General features: G+C 49.2%; 1 protein-coding gene across 1 annotated transcript; it reads left to right on the top strand.

Annotated features, from left to right (window-relative positions):
* Positions 1-242: 242 nt before the first annotated feature.
* On the top strand, positions 243-13,793 carry SLCO4A1 (solute carrier organic anion transporter family member 4A1). The gene is made up of 11 exons (XM_009273947.1): positions 243-1,068; positions 2,194-2,284; positions 3,125-3,246; positions 3,556-3,667; positions 8,830-8,984; positions 9,650-9,845; positions 10,442-10,607; positions 11,228-11,400; positions 11,780-11,844; positions 12,380-12,528; positions 13,324-13,793. The coding sequence occupies exons 1-11, from the start codon at positions 243-245 to the stop codon at positions 13,471-13,473; spliced, it is 2,205 nt and encodes a 734-aa protein (XP_009272222.1). The 3' UTR covers positions 13,474-13,793.
* Positions 13,794-17,211: the final 3,418 nt, after the last annotated feature.

Genomic DNA, 17,211 nt, shown 5'->3' with positions numbered 1-17,211 from the left:
ATTAAAAAAAAAAAAAGAAAGAAACAATATTTGAAGGTTCGGGGCATGTTTTTATACAAAGGTATGTGTAAAAATTCTTTCTTCGCAGATCGCAATGGTCCTGGCTCAGACCTTCGCCATCTCCCTACTGATGTAAGTGCCGAAAATTGCATCTCCCGGGTAGGCAGGTCCTCGCTGCCCCACGAAGCCGCCCCGGCCACCAGCCCCACCTTGACCTGCCGCTCGACTCTGCGTTCCTGTTCATGGCAACGCCCCAGAATTCAACCGGAGAAAATGGCTTCTGTTTCGCTCAGACACTCAACTTCTCCCACCCGTCTCCTCCTCCCGGCGAGGCCGGCCGGACCTTCGACGCCCCGAGCAGGCGGGAGCCATGCGGCACCCCGCTGAGCAACGGCACGGCGTCTTCTGGCGCGCCCAGCCCCTCCGACTCGTGCGCCGAACCCCTCTGCTCCACCAAACCGGGAGAGGAGGAGACCCAATTCGGCAAAGGGATTAAATATGTGTCGGCTGAAGGGGAGGAACTGGCATGCGGCTGGGGGGGGTTCACCCCCAGGTGCTTACAGCTCTTTAACACATCCAAGGGCATCTTGTTCTTCCTCTGCGTGGCCTCCTTCCTGCAAGGCATGACGGTGAACGGCTTCATCAACACGGTCATCACCTCCATCGAGCGGCGCTTCGACCTCCGCAGCTATCAGAGCGGGCTGATCGCCAGCTCCTACGACATCGCGGCATGCATCTGCTTGACCTTTGTCAGCTATTTTGGGGGAAACGGACACAAACCGCAATGGCTGGGTTGGGGCGTGCTGGTCATGGGCTTGGGCTCCCTGCTCTTTGCCTTGCCCCACTTCACCACAGGACGGTACGAGGTGCATTCGGCAGCGGAGGTGGGCATCTGCGGGGGGAACCAGAGCCTGCCCTGCGCCCAGGCTGCCTCCAGCCTCTCTGGCTACAGGTTCGTCTTCATGCTGGGGCAGTTCCTGCACGGGATGGGAGCCACGCCGCTCTACACGCTCGGCGTCACCTATTTAGATGAAAACGTCAAGACTAACTACTCCCCCGTGTACATTGGTGAGTTGAGCCAGAGGGGCAGCTTGAACCCATGAGCTGGGCGATGGGAGGGAGAGCCGGTCCATCTGCCTTGGCACCAAACAGGTCACACTGAGCAGTTTCACGAGAGGTGCTCCCAGTCTTTTGTTCCCGATAACAGGCGAGGTGGTAAACAGAGGGAAGGGGCAGCTATTGGGGAGATTTTGATTATTTACAGGCAGGAGCTGTAAGTGCAGCTGGGTATTTTCACTCCTGCAACGCATGCCCTGCGGATCAGGAGGTGCCTCCTGTTCCCGGCACGGGGCCAGCTGGGGAGAGCCCCCCAGCGTGCCCCAGCGCGTGCATGGCATTAGCATCTCTGGTGAACAACCATAAGGCCATACCCGATCCGTGCGAGGGGACATCACCCCTTTAGTGCCGTAGCACAGCAGGGACGGTCGCTGGGCTGCTCAGATGCTGCTGGTGCAAAGCACAGCCAAGCTTCACCGAGGGAAGAGGCTCAGCTCACTCCTCTGCTCTGTATCGCTGATCACTTTGCAATTGCCAAATACAGTCCTATTGGGTGAAATTGCTGAAACGGCTGACCTTTCACCAATTTCAAAATTTAGCAGTCTGCCCATACTGTTGTATCAGAAGGCTGTGCAAGGAGAGAAGGAGATCACAAGGGGATCATCAGTAAGGTGATGATCTTTCCACGGCAGCAAACCAAAATAAGTGCCATTGGTGCCACGTTTAGCGTAGACGTTGCGTATTGTCAGCGGGAGGACAACGCCGCTGCTCATCACGCCAGCAGTCAGGATGTGGCAGCGGGGTCAGCTACATCCCTGCTAAATAATAAAACAGTAACTACATAAATATGGTTTTCCACTGAACCGATTTTGCCTGCCCCATGCTATAAAAATTCCTAGGTTGGATGCAAAAGTTTCCCTGGGACATAAGCGTGAGATGAAAACTTGTCAAAACTGTCTGGCTTTGTTTCTCAGTGGCTTAGGGAGTGGGGTGCGAGGCAGCAGGAGGCTGAGCATCCCGGATCCAGGAGGGAATCAGGCTGTGGTGGGACAGGGGGTGCTGGGCACCGGCAGTGCTCCGCAGCATCCCTGGCTGAAACACTGCTATTTGTCTAACACGGCTTGTTTTCCCTTTCAGCTGTTTTCTACACTGCTGCAATCCTTGGGCCTGCAGCGGGTTATCTGGTAGGAGGAATGTTTCTAAATATTTATACTGAAATTGGCAGAGAGTAAGTCGCTGAAAAATAATCTTGTTCCTTTTCCTTTATGCTATATGTTTCCTTTGGGGTAAAAAAAAAATAATAATCTGGAGAAATGACCTGGTGGCTGGGTGAAAACGTGCCCATGGTGTTCAGCAGTGTTTCTGCGGGGGTGCTGAGGCTGGAAGGGTGGCTTGCATTAGTGCTGTTGCTGGAAGAAAATCGCTAACAAACCTGTCAGCTTAAATCCTTCCTCACGCTGCGCTGCCTGCGCTAATGAGGCTACGGGCAGCAGGTGAATTTTTTGAATGAGTTCCCTGATGAGGCAATGCTACCAGCAGTGCTGCTCGTCCTCCGGGTAATCCAGCCAGGATGCTTAGTCCCTCCTTGCTCCCTAGTATTTGTAATTTATTCTTATCTCCTTTCAGGCTCTTTGGCAGGTGAATGGGTTAAAAAGGGGGAGCGGGTTTCCAGGGGATGGAATGGCTTGTTTCCACCAGTTTTCTTGCAAAGGGTGGCTCTGGGGTGGAAGAAGGATCACAGCAACCCCCAGAGCACAAATGAAATGGGGAGAGGTGAATGTGCAAGCCAGAGATTAAAGGAGAATTAAATGATGTAGTTTCTGGGGCTTGTTAAGTGTTGTGCTCTCCGCTAAGGCAGGCAGCCCTCTGGTGTGGCAGGAGGGATGGTGGGTGTGGTATCCCCAGCAGATCGCCATGGGGGAGGCCAGAGCTCGGTTTCCTTCGCTGATGTCCCCCCCCGTGTCCCGCCGACCCCTGCCAGCTTCAGCAAGAGGCACGCCGAGCTGTCCTGCTCCATTTCAAACCGCCGCCTCTCTCCCTTGTGTCCTTTCAACTTCGTTTCTTACAGGATTGACATCACCCCAGAGAACACGCTGTGGGTGGGAGCATGGTGGATCGGCTTCCTTGGGGCCGGAGCAGCCTCCCTCCTCATCTCCATCCCCATCCTGGGGTATCCCCAGCGCCTCCCAGGTACGCGACTCCACGGAATTGGGGCTGGGACTGCACGGTACTCATGCTCGCCTTGGGGCTTGCATCCTTATGCACGTGTGTGGCTGGGGACACAGGGGTAGAGGAAGAGCTTCCAGTGTTTAAATTGTAATTCCTACATGGATTTCACCCCTGCGGCTTTCCAGCTGCCTGTTTCCCTGCTCCTTCCTTGCAGCCGTTGGTGGAGGGAGGATGTAGCGTTGGATTTTCCCCCTGCAAATCCACCGCTTCAGTAGCATCCGCATCCCATGTCTCTCATGCTCCTTGTTCCCGTTTGCCTCTCGTTTTCAGGATCCCAGCGGTATATCGTTATGAGGGTGTCAGAGGCTCATCAGCTAAAGGATGGGAGCCACAAAAAAGCATCGGATCCGGACTTTGGGAAAACAGTTAAAGATCTGCCTCGGTGAGAAAACCACCCCATGCCTGAGGTTCAGGGAGCCCTCCCCAGAAGTGAGAGCAATGGGGCCCAAACTGAACTTGCTTTCTGCAATGCTAGCTAAAAGGTTTTGCCCATCTTCAAACGTAGCGATGGCGCTGTCTTGCAGAGGAGGTTGCAAAGCTCCTGGTCCCGTCAGCGGCTGGGGGCTCTCGGCAAATGGCCTGAACTAGAAATTGTGCTGGGGATCACGTGGGAGAGCGGGGGACAAGTGGCTGGTCCTGCCTGTGGTTTTCAGAAGCTCACATCCATGTGTGAAGATCCGCCTGCAGTCATATGCAACACGCGGAGTTTCACCGAGAGTGGCTTGGTGCCAGCCTTTAGGTGATAGGAGATGCACAGGCATTGCCATCTCGTTCCCTCTCCCCGGCGGCATTATTTCTTCCTGTCTGCTTGTGTCTGGCCTCACCTGGCCCAATTGGGTGCTGTCCAACGTCTCCTCCCCTCCGTCCCCACAGGGCTTTTCTACCTTTCCTCTATTTTCACTTGTGTTAGATCCCTGTTTTGTCCTTTTAATGAGAAAAGAGAGGAAACTAAACCCCCGACTCTTACAGCTCCATTCCAAATCCAGGGAACAAGATATCCTGCACTGTAGCTTTCAGTTCCCTTTCTCTTTTATTCTTAGTTTCCTTTTTTTTTTCTTTTGCCTTTGCATCTTCCAGCCACCTTTTATGTGTTACTACTTCTTATCTCTCCTGCAAGGCAGTGACACAGCAGCGCGCTTAATCACAGGGCTGCTGCTTGGCTCTGTGGTGTGGGCGAGCATGCTTGCACCAAAGGAGGTTTGGTAGGAAATGGTTTAAAGGGATCCTGGGTGGGAACAAGCGAGTGGCCAAAATAAAATGTGGTCTTTTAACCTGGAAACATTTGCTATGGATCTTTGAAATCCTTATGGGTTTTTTTGTGTTGAGTTGTATTTAAATGGAAGGCAAGAGGAGAGGTGCTGCTTTATTTACAGCTTGGGTTTAGCTGGTGTGCAAGCTCTGGATGTTGCAGAGATGTCTGGGTGCCAATTCCTTTTGGAGCTTGCAGTCAGTAAGGGGATTTTTCCTTTTTGTATTTCTCCCGGGACCATTCTTAGGGAGGAGTTTGCATCCATGTGTGATGGCTGCCCCATGCAAAGGCAAACACTCGGTGTTGCCAAACCCCGTGCCGCTGCCAGCAATTACTTCTGAACCCTAGTTGTGGTGTTTGTCTTTGTGCTGGCAGAGGAGGATCGAAGCAGGTGCTCAGTACGGGAGTTTTCAGCAGCAGTCGCTCTGTGTTGTGTCAGTGCAACTACTCACATTGGTCTGAAATTCTTGGACACTTCATAGGAAGTTTACCAGGGGTTAAGGCAGTTTTATGAAGAATATTACATTGAACAGATTTCAATACTGTTATTAAATGGCATTCTTGACTGGGTGCCATTTTCCGAGGTCACGGCATATTCTCCGCACGGAAATTAAATTCAAAACCTGCATTTAAATAATGATAAGGTTGTGGCTAAAACCAACACAAACAGGGTAGCAGAGAGGGATGAAATTCAGTGGTTGATGCTTTTCTTGCTTATCTGGAACAAAGCTCCCACTGTTTCTTGGTGAAGGCTGTCCGACAGCAGGTATGGAGGCAGTCCTCCTCCGGGACCATCGTCTTTCACCCCTCGTTCCTGAAGAACAAATACCTGAAGGTGGGCAACTCCTATCAGATAATTCAGATCAGTCCAGACCTTAGTGTGGTTTTCGTTTGAAAGCAAAAACCCAACAGACTTTTGTGTTCCCTGCTTTTGATTAATAAAAGGGAAGTGCCTTAAAGGGTTGCTATTCTGAAAACTTGCATTAAAGAGGAGATCACATCTGTGTGTGCAGCTCTTGGGGACACGTGGACCAGGCTGGAGAGCAAGGCCAAAGGACACTGTTGCTTTTGTTTTAGTAAGGGGTCGGATGCTACACATTTTCTCACAGTACAGACAGTAAGAGTCTCACAAAGATAAGCAGAAATACTAATGAAATAAAATACTATTCCATGCCATCAGGTCCTTTCTAGGCGAGCTTAATGAATTGCTGTATTCACAGTGCTGCCTAAGAGCAGGAGCTTACAGGAATGCAGCCCATACAGCTTAATCTTCTGCCCTGAAGAGACAGGGGATTAAGTGTCTGTCTTAATTCTTGGGTTGAAAAGGCCTGATAATATAGCATTTTCCTTTCTCTGGTTCCATATGATTGTTCTCATGAAATAACCCCTGCTGTCAGTGCAGAGGGATTCAAACAGAAGACACGTAGAGCTGTACCAGGAGAGGAGGCTTTGTCCTAGCGAGCTACGGGACAGAATTTGTGAGGATCATTCACTGGTCTGTCAAGCCCTGATCTTCAACACGAGAAGCTGTGGTCAATATTTCACTCGTCCCTCTTGGGTTAGGTGGCAGGGTGGGGCTTGCGTTTGTCTCGTGGCTTTACTGCAGCTTCCGTGCGTTGTAAAGGGAGATTGGTTTACGTTCCTGCAGGTTGTACATACTGCCCTCCGTTCCCTCGGTGATGGTGACAGTAGGTGTCATTTTGTGCTGGAAAAGTCCTCGTTCACATGCTCTAAGATTGCATAAATATCTGTCTTGTTAATGACTCATTAGCTTGTGGCCATACTCTGTTACAGTCTGGGGTGTCCTGGGCATGCAAGTGTTTCTCAGAGGAGCAGGCTTTGATTGTACAGGTGGTCCCAACCTACTCAGCAGGACCATTACATGAGGAAAGAGTACCTATATGTGCGGAAAAGTCCTCGTTCACATGCTCTAAGATTGCATAAATATCTGTCTTGTTAATGACTCATTAGCTTGTGGCCATACTCTGTTACAGTCTGGGGTGTCCTGGGCATGCAAGTGTTTCTCAGAGGAGCAGGCTTTGATTGTACAGGTGGTCCCAACCTACTCAGCAGGACCATTACATGAGGAAAGAGTACCTATATGTGCCATATCGGTAAAGACTTGCAGGATCAGGTTTTTATAGATGGTGGGATTCTTCTCTTGGCAGTGCTGAGCCTCCAGAAATAATCCCTTTGGCTGCAAGAACTGAGGGCAGTCAAGACTGTTCAAGAGTTAGGTCGTTTCTGGGTGTGTTTAAAGTCCTACTGATAGCAATGAAAAGGTCTGTGTTGACTTTGGTAAGGTTTTATATGCCGTAGCTCCTCACAACTACATCTTCTGTCTACAAACAGATTAAATTACGTGAGTAAACCCTTACTCTTAGCACTGAAAGGAGTGCCTCTGCATTTTCCTACCTGCAAGTCTAACCTGTAACCTTTGGCCAGCAGGCACGAAGTCACGCTAGTGCCAGGGGACAGCTCCTCTCTTTTCTCTTGAACTGTAAAAAGGTGAAGGCATTGTACATTTTCTACATCAGCCACAAGGTCCACAAGTGTTTTCTCGCTAAGAGAAACTATTTGTGCTTCCAAATAAAGCACAGTTGAAAAGATCATTCCTGGAAAATAGTTTAGTAAATTAAACTAATCCCAACAGCTAGACGAGGGTTAGTATAAAGTCCCCTGTAATCAAGGTGTAAGAATGTGGGGTATTTTGTCCTTCAGCTTCTTTGTTCTTTTGGTATAATAAAATTTTCCACTTTATGTGGGTAAAGTTGCCTAAATCTGATGCTGAGCCAGAGCACGTCTCACTCGGTTGTACTACAGTAGGTTTTCTCTGATTTCACATTTCCTCCAAAGCAGTAGGTGGTAAGTGACTGTGCCTTTCAGTTCAGTGAGCATCCCACGGTATCCCTATTGCTGCCGTCGCTGCGGGATGGCAGGTTTGTGCCTGTCTCAGAAATGGGATGATCTGTGGTACTGGTTCAGGCTAGGATTGGGGAAAGTCATGCCGCAGAATTTCAAGCTCGTTACAAAACACTCCCTGCAAAGCAGTGTCAACCCTCTTAGTCCAATATCCGAGATAGTGAGATATAATTGAGACCATCCCGTGTGCCCGAGGGTGTTTCTGTGTCTCGGAGATGGAATTGTTGCTGGATCATCTTTCCGCATATAAATGACACATGGCAATTTTTAAGGCATATCTGTGGCTCTCTACTAAATCCCGGTGGGTCGAAAATAAAATGTATTTGCTCAACTTACACATTAAGCTTAAAGTAAAACTGTGCTTAGATTGTGAGAGAAAGATTGCGTTCTGTTTTCCAGTGGGATATAAGGTGTCTTGGAGGTGTTTCCTCCATATAGAAAAGTTTGCTTGGTATTTCCCTGAGCTGCAAAACATCCATGGTTATCAGAGATTGTAATTCTCATGAGGACATGGGTGCACATGAGTAGCATGTGCGTATGTGAGGATGTAACACAACTTTGTTCCCTGCTTTTGGTTGAGTCGGGAGTCCCAAGATAACTGCCATCAGGGACTAATAAAACCTTGAAATGATTGAGATCTGGTAAGGAGTAGTGTCCTTTCAGTATTGCCCCATTTAGGAATGGAAAATACTCAGCCTGACCCTAAATGTTGGAAAATTACAGCTGAAATTGTCCATACAGCAGTCGTAGGCACCCTGGGTATGAATTATATCACACACACACTGCTGGTATCCAATCCCCATTTTGAACATGCACATGAGATAAATAGACCCATCTGGTGCCCTCATGAGATCCCGGATTATTCCCTCCTGTTTTAGGTGTTTGGTTTTCGTTCCTCAGATTCCCTTGACCGTTGATTGTAGCCAACGGGGCTATAAAAGACGACCAGGGTAAGCATGTCTGTTAGGCGCCTGAAGATAGTCAGGACAACACCCAGTAGGAACAAGAGCCAGAGCAGGTTGGCACATGAGAGACATTATATATAAAGGCAGAGTTTGAGGGCAAACTTGTTGATCCCCACCTGCAATGGAGACTATCTCCACAACATCTACTCTGCGCAGCTACATAGGGAGAGGTGAGGGTATCCTCAGCATCCTTCCTTGGCTGGTAGGACTTGATAAGCATAAGTGGAGAAGCTCACTGCTCTTTCAAACTCCAGTTAGCTCCCTTTTGTTTTTTTTCTTTTGAAGAGATGCAGAATGACGGGATGCTGCCTCATCTTACGTGTGGTCCTTCTGACTTGAAGATAGGGGAAAGACCTGAAATCAAAATGTGCCACAGTGATTCAATTCCAGTATATTTGTCCTTCCCAGATCAGTACTGCTGCTTCTGAAGAACCCCACCTTCATCTTCCTCTGCTTAGCGGGAGCAACCGAAGCCACCCTCATTGCTGGGATGTCCACATTTGGACCCAAGTTCCTGGAGTCTCAGTTTAGTTTAAGTGCCTCTGAAGCTGCTACCTTTTTTGGTAAGGAAACCAAAGGTTTTTGCAATGTTTTCCCATTTTGCCTACAAATACAAGAGCACCGTAGCTCATTTAGAATGGAGACAAACATGTTTTGCAGTTCATTTACGAGCGGTTATCCTCTTCAGCTATTAGATAGGATCGTTTCCCATCAGCACATCTGTACCAAGTGTGTTTTCAGTGCTGTATCTACTGACATCAGGAAGAAATGTGTCACTTCTGTAGCCATCTGTTACCCTCTAGAGGAAGGCAAAATAATTGTAGTCTGTTCCTTCTAGTGCATTACCAGGAAACATTAACTAAATGTCTGAACTGGGGGACATATTTTGTCAGCATCCCGAAACTGGGAAGACCCTCACTCAGCTGCCGTATCGTAGACCAAGGAAGTGGTGTCCAACAAGCATCAATACTCATGATGTGCTCCTGAAAGAGTCTGTTTTAAGATCTCTGGATAGGAAAAGCTGCCTTACCAGGCTCATGCCACGTTACCTGAGCTGTTACGGAGGACCACCTACCACAGCAAAGTCCACTGAACTCCCACCAAGAAGCCACGCAGCAACCAAGGGGTTATTCTCATGCAAGCACACTGCAGTTAATGTATTCAGACATGAAAACTCCTTGCTGACATTTCTAAACTTGCTTGTGGGTTTTTTCCCCTTTTTTTTCAGGTTATCTGGTCGTGCCAGCTGGAGGGGGAGGCACATTCCTGGGAGGATTCCTTGTGAATAAATTTAAACTCCGCTGTTCAGGAATCATCAAATTGTGTTTACTTTGCACGGTGTCGAGTCTGCTGGCTATATTCATTTTTTTTATTCACTGCCCTAACATGCCGATGGCAGGAGTAACCCAGATGTACGAGGGAAGGTAATAACAATCATCCCATCTGTCTTGTGCTGCATGGCCCTGGTCAGAATAGAAGGATAACTCCAAATACACAGCACTGGTGATAGTCACGTGTGAATGTGTTAGTGATGGAACGTGGTGTCCAGTCAGTCTTACAGGCAGATGCTGAGGGTGAGACCCAGAATATAGATGTCCTAATTTTTGCATCTAGTTGGAGTTTATGGAAGAGTCTCCCTCTTTAGTGAGGGAGGGGAGATCAGCAGTGCCAGAGTGTGAGATACTCCACTCCTCAGTTGCCTTCACAGGGTCCCCCTTCTCTATCCAGTGGGATAAACTGGACTAAAAGTGGGAATCTCCTCTCCAAATGGAGGTGTCTCCCTATGAGCTGGTCACTTAAACGCCCTTGGTAGCTGTGGGAAAGACGCAGGTCCAGGGCACGATTCCTGTTCATGGTTAAAATTGGGTGAGATGAAACCCTTCCCAAGCCTGGCTTTATGCTACTTGGGGATCCACTGCATGTCCTACCGTCCTGCCCTCTCCTTCTCTTGCTCTACACATTTCCTCCTGGAAAATGCTGTTCAGTGTCTCCCCACTGACTGCTCCTGTGTTTCCCTTAGTGCTTTGCCTGGTGGCCGCCTAAACCTGACAGCAGCCTGCAACACCAAGTGTGACTGTCTACAGGAGACCTACAGCCCTGTCTGCGGGAGCGATGACATTATGTATTACTCTCCCTGCCATGCCGGGTGCAAAAAAGTGTCGGAAAACCTCAGGAATGGCAAGAAGGTATGTCTGAAAGCACTGTGTATTAACAAGGTGGTGGCACATCTTCTTTGGAGTGATTTGGTGGGCTCTGCAAAAGTGTCCACAGGTTTGAGCTTTGCTGCAAGTCAGTGTAAAAGCCCAGTGCAGGATGGATGCTCTCAGGCACCACCTGGGATGAAGGCAGAAAGTACCCTGAGGTCGCCCTGCTTTGCTTCTCTCAATTTGTCCAACCGGTTTTGCCTCACTCTGGGTCAAACTGCGCTGAAATCCATGGTAAATCACCCAGGCAGGCGGGGAGCTTGGTAGGCACCGAATTCCTGTCCCAATGCTTATTTAGCATCTTCAATGAACATGATGCACCTCCTCATCCTTCCAGCATGTTGCTCATAGAGACAGGCAAAGGCTTAAGAAGAGTAATGATGACATTCAGCATTCAAGGGCTGCCTGGCAAAGTTAATTTCTCTTATTTAATAACCTATTTTGAAACAGGGGTGTGTCAAGAATGCAGCTTGATTTCTGCTTCGCTCCGCTCCGGGAGTGAAACCGGCCGGTTTCTGCCCTCCCTGAATTTCTCTCTTTTTAAAGCTTTGAGTATCACCATGTTGTCCTTGGCAAAGCACCCACCAGTCTTTCTTTCCCAGGTCTATCACGAGTGTAGCTGCGTTGAGAAGACTGTCCTGCCCGGCCCCAGCGATGCAGAGGCAGGGAAATGCACCTCCTCTTGTGCGAAAAGGCCCCTGCTCCTGTTCTTCATGTTCGTGGTGATCCTCTTCACCTTCCTGAGCAGTATTCCTGCCCTGACGGCCACGCTGCGGTAAGCACGGGATCGCCTCATCCTCCGCCAGCACTGCAAGAATCCGCCTCTCCACTTTATCCTGCTGGCTCAAGCCATGGGGAAGGTGTGATGGGAACCACCTTGTTACTGGCAGCTTGGAGACATGGGGACTAATTCCCTTCCCTGTCTAGCTGGGAAGGCAAATTTTAGCATTGGCAGCTCTATCCTCTGACATCAGGCACCCACCTGTGTGTCCCAGTTTGCAGCAGTGGTGGGGGGACGTTGCACTGTGGTGAACTTCAATCTCCAGAGGGGATGGAGGTCCCAAGCATGCTGGACCCAAGTGCACGGCGTTGCAGGGCGGGGAGGTGCCGTGCAGCCTGGCAGCATTTTTAAACAATCCCTTTTTGTTCCCCAGGTGTGTCTCTGACAGGCAAAGGTCATTCGCACTCGGGATCCAGTGGATTGTAGTACGAACACTAGGTATGGAACAGAGTGAATTTGGGCATCGGTATGGTCCGTTGGCTTGTTGGAGCATGTGCCAAGCTGTTACCTAAGAACAAAACATGTTGGGTTGGAAAAGAAGGGGGTAGGGCATGCGCTGTTGAAAGGAGGATGCTTTCTCTTGTTTGCCATCATTCAGAAAAACCTAATTCCCTTTGCAAATGATTTGCAAACTGAATGAAGAGTTCTGTAACACATCACAGGTGGGGTAGAAGAGCAGTGTCCTGGCAACATGTCCTTATTTTAAGAAAAAAGGAGCAGAGGCGTTGAAGCTCCTGTGTATGTCTTTTGGCTCTTGTGCAACGTGCAGGCCAGGATGGTCAAAAGACCCGCTGGACTCTCAGGTCTTGAAATTCAGCGTATTTTGGATACCTTGTGGCTCTAGGTGTTGCAGGATGAGTTTGTTTAATCATGGTAGCAGCAGAGCCTGATGCTTTTCTGCAAGCACCGTGCGTCTTGCAAGGCTGGCGCGTAGGTGCTGCCCAAACTGAAGGTCCGCTCTCTCTTCCCGCAGGAGGCATCCCTGGCCCCATCGCCTTTGGGTCCATGATCGACAAATCCTGCCTGCTCTGGCAGGACCAGTGCGGTGAGCAAGGTTCTTGCTACGTTTACCAGAACTCAGCCATGAGCCGATACACCCTCATCGCTGGACTGGTCTACAAGGTGATGCTGCCTGTTAACTTCACTCTCTGATAAAGCGAGCAGGTCTTTAGAAGACAGCATTTTGCTCTGGGAGAGAATTTTACAAAATTGGGTTGTCCTGATCTGCGCCTCCCCCCCAAATTAGACCTTCACACAAGAAGTGTTCTCAGGGAAGGCAAAAGCTCCATTTGCTTCGCTCCAGGCACCATCATTCTCTTAAATTCCCATTACTTTCTAGGCTTACAGCTTCTGTTGCACCATATGAAATATCTCCTCTTCTCCCAGCAGTTACTGAAGTGATTTTTTGCTAGAAATGGAGTAAAATATATAACTGCGGTGTGTTAGTGAGAGTGAGGGATGGCATTGTGGGCAGGCTGTAAATAACCATTCCCCAATCACTGCTAGAAAATAAGAGAGCTTAGCTGTGTGTTTCTTATTTATTAGCTGAAAACCATCATTTTAACTGCTCCCAAACAAGCACTTGCCCTAGGTAGTAGTGTTTAGCAGTTGCTGTGATAAAGAGGCTTTCAGAAGCCTTCCAGCAAATGGCTCAGGCGGTGTTGGTCCACGCAGGACTGTGCTCCAGGTGTCCGTGTGGGGCTGAACAGCTTTCCAGATTCTCACTGTCCCATTGCTATGGGGCTGGCTAAATTCAGATTTTTGCCCTCTCCGGCTCTGTGCGCTGATCTGCTGCCCAGGCTGGCCTTCAGCATCATCTCATCCCCAAAGCTTGGTCAGCAAATCTCATCCCAAATGAGGGCTAGGCGCCTGGTTTTGGGGGGAGCAGAGAGTAACGGGATGTCTTCATGGCTGCAGGTGCTTGGGACAACCTTCTTTATAGTCGCCTGTTTACTCTACAAACCCCCGCCACCAGAGTTGGCTCCGGGCAGCTCGGATGCGTCTGAAAATGGCAACTGTGACCTCCAGGAACACAAACCTTCGCTGCCGGCTGAAGAGGATATATAGCGCTGTACACGTGCAAGTGACTTTCTCAGTCTCAAAAATATGATGAGAAGACGTTACGCACTCCCTAGGGGTTTTTAGATTAATGGTAAAATTATCACTTTTTTTAGTTCAAGATAAATAATTTAATTAACCACTGGTGTGCTTGCTATTAACAGCAGAAGCACATTTAAAATTGTGCGCTGATGCCGTATGCAGTTATTTAATTTTATTTAAAGAAAGGGCTACCACAGCTTTATTCTATGTCTGTGACAAGCAAGGACGGCGTTCTCCACTCGTGGAAATAAGCACCGGTAACTCCAATGGAGCATGTGGGGTTTAAACCACCAGAGTATCTGGGCTCTAATATCTCAATTGTAAAGCCAACTGTAGCAAAACTTCTGTTGAGACTTCCTAAGCCTGAAAAGAGCCCTGCTGTCCTGCAGTCTGCATTGCAAAGAGGACAACTGGCCCTTAAACTGCTGTATGCAAAGCAGACGGCCCCGTCAGTGTCGTCCTCCTTCCTGTGACACACAGCATCGCTCCTTTTGTTCAGGAGCAGGTTATCTAATTATGCAAACTCATATTACTGTGCATTGAGAGAGAGGTTTGAGAGGAGATTTGTCTAGCAAATTCATCAGTACACTACAGGCAGCCATCCCCGAGAGCTGCCGAGCACCGTATGTTCACTGCCTCATTTCACTGCAGGGTTTACACCGTGGTGACACTTCATCTTTTTTTTTTTTCTTGCGTTGTTTAAAGGTGATGCCTTTTGTAATGTACTGTGCAAAACTTGAACTTATTTCTTGCTGTTTGTTGGGTGCGGGAAGACATGAGATACAGATCTATGCAATGCTTCTCTTCGGTTGCTCTGTAAAGACGTTGAGTTTGGGTAGATGAGAAAAGTCCAGAATGAATTTAATTTGTCTCTAGACCGCTAGCTTAAGGGATAGCTTGCCCTAACGATAGACTGCCTTGTGGAAAGGGGATGCTGACTTGTAACTGGCCTGCTTGCGAGTAGAGAGAGCAGCGTTCCCAAAATGACCTTTGAATGTGCACTTGCAATATTGACCAGGACCTTTCTGGGGGGGGGGGAAGTGGAATTTGGGCAGGCGTACGTCTGGCTTCCCTCTCAACCCAGATCAGGCGAGGTTAGTGCTTAGTCTGCCTGTATTTGCACAGCCACACGATCCAGGTACAGCTCCGGGGTAGGGCCGTGGCCGGCCCCTGGACTCCTACACTGTATAAACCACGTTCACGGGGACGGGACCTACATTATTGAGCTGCAAAACTGGTGCTTCTTTTGTGCCAGCTGCTACTTAGAATTACTTTGTAGATGTTTTTGTATATTTTGTGTATTTATGCTTTCATAAACGGACACGAGATGGGCATTTGTTTCCTTCGTTAGCAAAGGACCAACTCTCAGAGTGGAGGCGAAGCCGTTCCCGTTGCAGACGGGGATGGCGGCGGTGGGAGCGTGGTCGGTCTTCAGGTCGATGGCAGTCAGGAAAGCAGCTTCTTCCATTCACAGATCCCCTTCCACCAAAGCCAGGTAGTGACCTTCCCACATCCAGAGCCCTTGTTTCCCAGCCTCCGTCAAGCGCTGGGAGAGACTTGAGCATCTCCAGTAACTGCTGGAAAAACTAGAAGTGCTCAGGGTGAGATGGAGGGTGGCTTTTGGCTGCTTGAACATGGGCGGCTGGTGTTTGATGGGGCACAGCGTGCAGGAGAGCCCTGTTTTTCCAGGGAGGCAGGATTAGACCCACTGATGCAGGAGTTAACCCCAACACCACCCAAACACCAAAGGCTTCTTCACAACCTCCACCTGGGTTTGGAGCCACCTGCAAACACAAGCCTGTCTCCAGGCCTTGCCCAGCGATTGCTCTTCCCAGCTTACAGACACTTTGGGTACAAGCAGGGATCTTAGATGGGGAAAATGCATGAATGTATTTTGGGAACATATTTTATGTATGATGTATTTATGAAAGGTAGAAGTTTTTCTTAATATATATATATATATATGGATATTGCAATGCAATTCTAGTGTTTATAAAATGAGCTTTATCTGAGTGTGTTGTTTCCAGAGCAAAAGAAAAGCTCGTGGGATTCTGGGCATTTATGATGTTGCTGGTGTCATAGATTGATTTAAGTAAGCAGCAACAAGGCATTCCTGTTCCATAAATAGGTTATGTAGGTGTACAGGTAACAAAATATTTGAAAGTATGTTTCCCAGTCTCATATGAAGTATTATATTGCCATAAAAGCATAGAAATATAATCAGTATTTCACAGGTGCTTGTGTGCGTGTTTTTCATCGGTTGTCGCCCTTTCCCAGCTGCTGTTCTCAGCAGGGGTGGGCTGGATCCGTGCTGCCTGGGAAGCCCGTGCCGCAGAGCCTCCTGCTAACGGGGTCAGGGCCACCCCATGGGGGTCCAGGCTTCACTGCAGGTCATCGTGGTGTCTCCAAGGAGGAGAGTTTGGGTTTAGGTTTGTGCTTAAACACTAGTTAATACAGCCCCTCGTGGATACAGGAGCTGCAGGCAGCATCGTCTGACTGGTGGGACGGCAGGTGACATTGAGACCCTGTGGGTTGGTGTCTCCTACTGATTTACCCTCTCCTCCTGAGACAGAGGATAATTGCTTTTGAAGGCAAAGTGAGGTTTTTGGTTGCTGGGGAAGAAGAACGAAGAGGACAAGGTAATACCTTCGCTGCCTTCCTTCATCCACAGACCAACCCCATTTAAAGCCGTGGAGTTTCTCCCAGACCTACACTACGTAAACAAGGTCAAAGTCCTGTGTCACCTAAGGTTTGTTAAGGGGTGATTCATGCTGTTAAAGAATACAAACAAACAGGGGTTGGTATTGAGGAAAAGCCACGGGGAGGTAAAACAAATGAGCACTCAGAAGGGAGTCCAAGCAGGAAGAACTGAATGTGATATATTGTAGACAAAACCCCAGGCCGTTTTTCTCCAGTGAAGAGTTTGTTTGGAAGCTTCCTGGAGGTTTTAAAATGACAGCAAATGAAAGCTTTGAATGGGATACACAGATGGTTTCGCGGAGCTTCCTACCCTTTCCCTGCTGCTGTGGCCTCTCTTCTACTCCCGGGTGTGCAGAAGAGCCTCGATGCCTCCCCGTCCCGGCAGCTGCACCCCCTCGGCTTCCCGTGCTCCCTCCCCGTGCAGCCCAGCCTTCGTTCTTGCCAGAGACGGGAACAGGAGCAAATACTGATAATTCACTTTTTGTACTTAGATTAATATAATTCAGGAAGGAGAAAACCCCAACTGATTGGCACGTTTTAATTGCATCAAAAGAAAGAAACCTCCTTTTTTGAGCGGGGCCCGGAGCCTTTTCCTGACCGCGGCCCATCGCTGTGGGTCAGGGTTCTGCGTGGGGCGCGGGTGGGGACCGTGGCCCCGGTGCCGCTAGATGGCAATGGAGACGGCAGCACGTGCAGCCCAGCCTTCGTTCTTGCCAGAGACGGGAACAGGAGCAAATACTGATAATTCACTTTTTGTACTTAGATTAATATAATTCAGGAAGGAGAAAACCCCAACTGATTGGCACGTTTTAATTGCATCAAAAGAAAGAAACCTCCTTTTTTGCGCGGGGCCCGGAGCCTTTTCCTGACCGCGGCCCATCGCTGTGGGTCAGGGATCTGCGTGGCGCGGGTGGGGGGACCGTGGCCCCGGTGCCGCTAGATGGCAATGGAGACGGCAGCACGGCGGAGCGGGGCTTGCTTCAGCACCCGCCGGGGCGTCCTCCC

This window comes from Aptenodytes forsteri, unplaced genomic scaffold (assembly GCF_000699145.1).
Source record: "Aptenodytes forsteri isolate BGI_AS27 unplaced genomic scaffold, ASM69914v1 Scaffold47, whole genome shotgun sequence".
NCBI classification, from domain to species: domain Eukaryota; kingdom Metazoa; phylum Chordata; class Aves; order Sphenisciformes; family Spheniscidae; genus Aptenodytes; species Aptenodytes forsteri.
The sequence above is the reverse complement of the archived record's forward strand: the minus strand, read 5'-3'. Positions and strand labels throughout refer to the sequence as shown.